General features: G+C 33.7%; 1 protein-coding gene across 3 annotated transcripts in view; it reads left to right on the forward strand.

Annotated features, from left to right (window-relative positions):
* Positions 1–4,917, forward strand: part of LOC109347591 (myosin-17-like) — a 14,187-nt gene extending 9,270 nt beyond the window's left edge. For 2 of the 3 annotated variants that reach the window (XM_019587523.1, XM_019587539.1), the window contains 15 exons: positions 261–400; positions 788–905; positions 992–1,048; positions 1,738–1,818; positions 1,947–2,117; positions 2,247–2,402; positions 2,496–2,702; positions 3,197–3,334; positions 3,408–3,478; positions 3,566–3,665; positions 3,745–3,801; positions 3,881–3,937; positions 4,026–4,106; positions 4,360–4,442; positions 4,548–4,917. In XM_019587523.1, coding sequence (XP_019443068.1) covers positions 261–400; positions 788–905; positions 992–1,048; positions 1,738–1,818; positions 1,947–2,117; positions 2,247–2,402; positions 2,496–2,702; positions 3,197–3,334; positions 3,408–3,478; positions 3,566–3,665; positions 3,745–3,801; positions 3,881–3,937; positions 4,026–4,106; positions 4,360–4,442; positions 4,548–4,671 — 1,641 coding nt within the window. In that variant the 3' untranslated portion in view covers positions 4,672–4,917. Of the gene's footprint in view, positions 1–260; positions 401–787; positions 906–991; positions 1,049–1,737; positions 1,819–1,946; positions 2,118–2,246; positions 2,403–2,495; positions 2,703–3,196; positions 3,338–3,407; positions 3,479–3,565; positions 3,666–3,744; positions 3,802–3,880; positions 3,938–4,025; positions 4,107–4,359; positions 4,443–4,547 lie in introns of all 3 variants that reach the window. The other variant, XM_019587532.1, reaches the window with a different exon arrangement.

Raw genomic sequence — 5,791 nt, forward strand, 5'->3', positions numbered from 1 at the left:
CCACACACACACAATAAAATATGATTATATATGTTCACAGATCATCTTGCAATCCAAGTTCAACTACAATTGGAGTTTTCTGTTTTTTTTTTTCGTGGCATGCAATCACTGATGACTCTGGATTGGGTAGTATTATCTAGACTTATATTTAACCTATTTTTATATGTAGAAAGGAGGGAAAAAGAAAGGATTAGTTGTTGTGAGGTGCTAGTAATTTATTTGCAAGCCACAAATGAGTTTATTGAGTCCCTTGTTTACAGGAATCATTGCAATTGGAAAGAGATGCTAAAGAAGAGGCCAGGAAAGCTCAGGCCAAGGCTGAAGCTAGAAATATGGAGCTGCTTAAAAAAGTTGAAGATTCTGATCGCAAAGTAGAACAACTCCAGGAATTGGTTCAGAGGTTAGTATCAAGCATGAGGGTAAAAGATCTATATATTAGTGAGTACTGGTTGCACAGTGTTTACATGCACTTTACATTATTATGTCAGGATGAATGAATGATTTTTAGATTCTGATGATACCATAAATGTATCAGATTTCATACACAACTCATTAGTTTTATTTTTCTATCACCAACTCTTGAATCCGTCCAAGAATTATTCCTATTATAGTCTGTCTTTCAATAGTTGTCAACCATTCTCCTACATCTGTTTTTCATGTGTAGTTTTTCTTTTTCTGCCTTTTGGATGCATAGTACACTTGTATGTCTCTCCTTCCCCAATTAATATCCATATATACCCTCCTTAATATAAATATAATTTTTTAAACACAATTCTCTATGATACAGATTGGAGGACAAGATTTCCAATTCGGAGTCAGAAAATCAAGTTCTTCGCCAGCAAACACTGGCTGTATCACCAACTGGAAAATCTATGTCTGTAAGACCAAGGACAGACACTTATCAGGTAAGGAAACAAACTCAAGGTCATCAATCAGTATTATAGTATACAGAGATGGGAATTTACAATGGAATTTCATGCACAATATGCAGAGGATACCAGGAAACGAGAATGCTCCAGATGGTGAAACGACAACTGGAGCAGTAACAGTAAGAGTTTATTGTTGTTTCTTATGAATATATATCACCAATTAATTTTGTTAATAGAAGTTTTTCTTATTTTTTTTGTTGAGTGCTTACCTTCTATCCTCAACACCCTTGCGTGTTGGTGTCCGACACGTATCCAACACGAATACGCTCGGATTCGTGAAGGATACGTATCTGTAGAGTATCTAAAAAAATATAAATAAATATCAAGACACATTTCAGATTCGTTTTCAATAAAATATAGGATAATATAGATTCGTTTTCAATAAAATAGGAAAAGATAGATCCGTTTTCAATAAACACCAACTTATTTAAAGGCCACAAAGACTCATACCAATATACCGTCACACCGAATTGACTCTCTGATAGCCGGTCCACCATACCGACTCTTAACATCGTCATCAAGGAGGAGATGAAATTGATACTATTTCTGTTTTTAGGGCTAGACAATAAGCAATTTTATGAATTATTCTACTATATTTTCTAGTTTTGGTACTTGGAATTTTGGGGGACAATGATTTTCAATTTCCATTATATTTTTTACTTTGAATATTTTGATTTACACTTATAATTTTATCATATTTTATGTGTTTTTATTATTTTATACACGTATTCTTGAACATATCATATCACATATTTTAGAAAAAATGCGTATTCTCGAATCCATGCTTCATAGCTTTTATCTGTTTTAGGATATGACTCTTGCTGTATCAAATGTACCTGAGCCTGAATCTGAGAGGAAACCACAAAAATCTCTCAATGAGAAGCAGCAAGTGAGTGGACACATAGATGCACTGAACAATCTAAATCTGTGATAGATACTTCAAACCACCTTCTCAATTTAAATATTTCCCCTTTTTTTGCTTGTTCATTCTGCATAAAAAATTATTTTCTCGTTCAGGAAAAACAGGACTTGTTGATCAAGTGCATAACACAAGATTTGGGATTTTCTGGAGGCAAGCCTGTTGCTGCGTGTGTCATATATAAGTGCCTTCTTCACTGGAGGTCATTTGAAGTCGAAAGAACAAGTGTCTTTGACCGAATTATTCAAACAATTGCTTCAGCTGTTGAGGTAACTTACCTTTTTTGGGTTACTTGTACATGTTATTCATGATGCAGTGCTTCTGCATTTAACAGTACTAGTGTCAATTTCCAAAATGCCAAAAGTATTTTACTAACAGTGACTTATGCACCACCGAAGGCCCAGGATAGTACTGATGTATTAGCCTATTGGTTGTCTAATACATCTACTTTGTTGTTGCTACTCCAACGTACTCTCAAAGCAACTGGAGCTGCTAGCTTAACACCTCAAAGGCGGAGAACAACATCATCTTCACTATTTGGAAGAATGTCTCAAGTATGAAGCAATTGTACATCCTTTCTAATGAAAATTTTATCATTTATATTTAATTTATCTTCGTACAATTTGGGTTGCTTTGTGTGACTCTAGGGGATAAGAGCATCTCCCCAAAGTGCTGGGAAATCATTTCTAAATGGTCGAGGTCTTGGTAGATTGGATGGTTTACGGCAAGTGGAAGCAAAATATCCAGCACTGCTATTTAAGCAACAGCTTACTGCCTTTGTTGAAAAAATATATGGAATGATAAGAGACAACCTAAAAAAGGAGATATCTCCATTACTTGGACTGTGTATACAGGTAATATCTTCTCTCTCTCTCTGTATTTTTTGGGGGGTGGGGTGCTATCAAAATTTTGAACATTTGTCATTGGTTAAAGAGCTTTAGCAATTGGAAAATCAAATGTGGGTTTTAATCGAATATGACTTATTATTAATGCTAATTCCACAAGAATCATAACCAATATTTAACGCAAAATTGACAAAATAAAAGTAATGGGATGTCAGATACACAGGATATATGAGAAGGAGGCACTATGCTTGTAGTGACTGCAGAAGATTGATAACAATGACTGCTAATTGAAATTAGAACTATTTTCTTTTATTCTGTTAATAAAATATATTTTTTGGTATGGTATGTTAGTACAATATTATGTACAATTAATCCTTTAATCACTGGTAGGTTCATGTGCATGTCAGTTGTCTATATGCTGGCAGCCACTATCGTTAGGCTACCCAGTGATTGACTAGCTTTATTCTGACTGTATTATTTGTTTATTTATCAAACAATCACAGGCTCCTAGGACCTCACGTCAAAGCTTAGTAAAAGGGCGGTCACATGCTAATGCAGTTGCTCAACAAGCTTTAATTGCTCACTGGCAAAGTATTGTGAAAATCTTAAGCAATTATCTAAAGATAATGAAAGCAAATTATGTGAGTTCTGTCTTCATTTCCTTTGTCTGTCTTAATTAATATGATCTTAATCTAATAAGCTCTGGTTTAATAGGAACCTCCTTTCTTGATTCGTAAAGTGTTCACTCAAATATTCTCATTCATCAATGTTCAATTATTCAACAGGTAATCTCCTTCTCTCTCCCCTTTGCATTGCATGTCATAATGCAAAATTAAGACTTTTTTATGATTGTAATCTGGTCATTACTGCAGTCTTCTGCTGCGTCGTGAATGTTGTTCATTCAGCAATGGGGAGTACGTAAAGACAGGCTTAGCTGAATTAGAACAGTGGTATGTTGAGGCAACGGAGCAGGTAAGGTGGAAGCAACAATTTCAGACCTCTTCTTATTTTTTCCATTTTTAGAATCATCACCTCAATCTGCAATGTACAGTATACTGGCTCGGCTTCAGAGGAACTGAAACATATCAGGCAGGCTGTTGGATTCTTAGTAAGAGCTACTTCTTTACAAAAAATATACAAATTCTAATCGATTTTGATGACTAATGTCTGCCATTCTTCTATGTCAGGTGATACATCAAAAACCCAAAAAATCCCTGAATGAAATAACAAAGGAGTTATGTCCTGTAGGTGCCTTCTTCCCTTCTATTAATTATTTCTGAAATCATACTTAGCTCTGATTCTCTTCTTAAGTATAATATTTTGGGGCCACAGGTTCTCAGTATTCAACAGTTATACAGGATTAGTACAATGTACTGGGATGACAAATATGGCACACACAGTGTATCTACAGACGTAAGTTAACATTGCAGATTTTAGTGGTACAGATCTATTTGCAATATTTTTATGGCGCTTTTGGGTAAATGTCTTAGTTAAGTGATTATCAAATATTTTTTTGAAATAAGCTAAAAAGAGCTTATAAGGTCATAAGCTCAAATAAACTCTATAATGACGCCCCTTAGTAGTTGAACGTGCACATCTTTTGTGAAATTCACAAACATGGAACACATGCGATATGCTTAATCTCACGACTCTACTGATCATACAGGTTATATCAAGCATGAGAACTATGATGTCTGAGGACTCTAATAATGCTGCCAGCACTTCTTTTCTACTGGATGATGACTCAAGGTATGGTAAACTCTAACAATGCTGTCAGCAAACAGTTTAATATTTAGTTGCTTGTCTTGGTCTTAGCTATAGCATGTCCTCTTAATTCTTCGAATATGGATGCAGCATTCCATTTTCGGTGGATGATATTTCCAAATCCATGCAAGAAGTAGAAATAGCTGAGGTAGATCCTCCTCCATTGATGCGCGAAAACTTGGGATTTGGGTTCTTACTAGCACGCTCAGAGTGATGCTAATAATCAATAATTATTGCCTCTGATGCTCAATTTTATGGCACAAATTTGCAAGTGCCGAAAACTGTGCATATAATTTCATTGTGGTCAAGTGTATAGTATATTTTCAACAACTCAGGCTTCTGATATTGGTTTGTTGCCTGGGTTAATTCATTTCTACCCCTCAAGTTTCATTAACACTAGGGGTTTTGCTAAAAAACCATGTCACAAATTGATGTGATAAATGGCCATCATATGTAGAGAGGTTATTTTCCCATGCTGGTTTTCAAGTGTTATATAGGTGAGAGTGTAATTAGTGACTTGAGATGTTAGTCTTGTGTGGTTATAATTTGTATTTAATTAATTGATGCCCTATTATTTTTTATTTAAATATAAATGGTAGGGTTTTTTTGTGTGCAATGACTGAGTTATATGAAAGATGACTCGGTGCACCTGTACAGACGTGAGATTGTTGATTTGAGTTTTCATTTCATTATTTTGTTTAAAGGTTAATAGTATCATTCTTTTCTATGATATGAGACAAACATTATATCTAATTTTGTTTCTTGACATGTATATTTAAGAAAAAACTCGTTTCAAGTGATCTATATTGTGTAAAAGTTGTTGTCCTTTAACTTTACCATTTGGAAATTGACTTTTGCTATTTGGGCTTTTGTTAATATTTGACGCATGGAAAGTTGTCTCATTGGCCATGAATTGAATTATGAAGCTTTTCACTCTTCTGAATGGATTCTTGTATTTCTATTATTTACTTTTTAGTTTTCATATACCCCAATTACATTCTCTCAAATTTATTTTATTCGTAATTCTTAATATCATTTAGTTATAAACTTCAAATTAAATACCATTTTAATTTTGTGTGAAAAAATGACAAGATTATTTTACTTAATCATCTATGATATTGCATTATATTTTACTAGCGTGTTGACCTGTCAACCCATTTTCATATCATTTATAATATATAGTTTGTATATCATAAATGTAAATATAATATTTTGTGTTAAATATTTGTAATCTATAGTTGAATTTATTTGATAGGTGTAATGTTCAATTTTTTAACATTCATATTCTACATTAAAAAAGTAATAGTTATAATGTAAGAAAGAAGAAATAGTTA

The sequence above is a fragment of the Lupinus angustifolius genome, chromosome LG01, assembly GCF_001865875.1.
Source record: "Lupinus angustifolius cultivar Tanjil chromosome LG01, LupAngTanjil_v1.0, whole genome shotgun sequence".
In the NCBI taxonomy this organism is placed as follows: domain Eukaryota; kingdom Viridiplantae; phylum Streptophyta; class Magnoliopsida; order Fabales; family Fabaceae; genus Lupinus; species Lupinus angustifolius.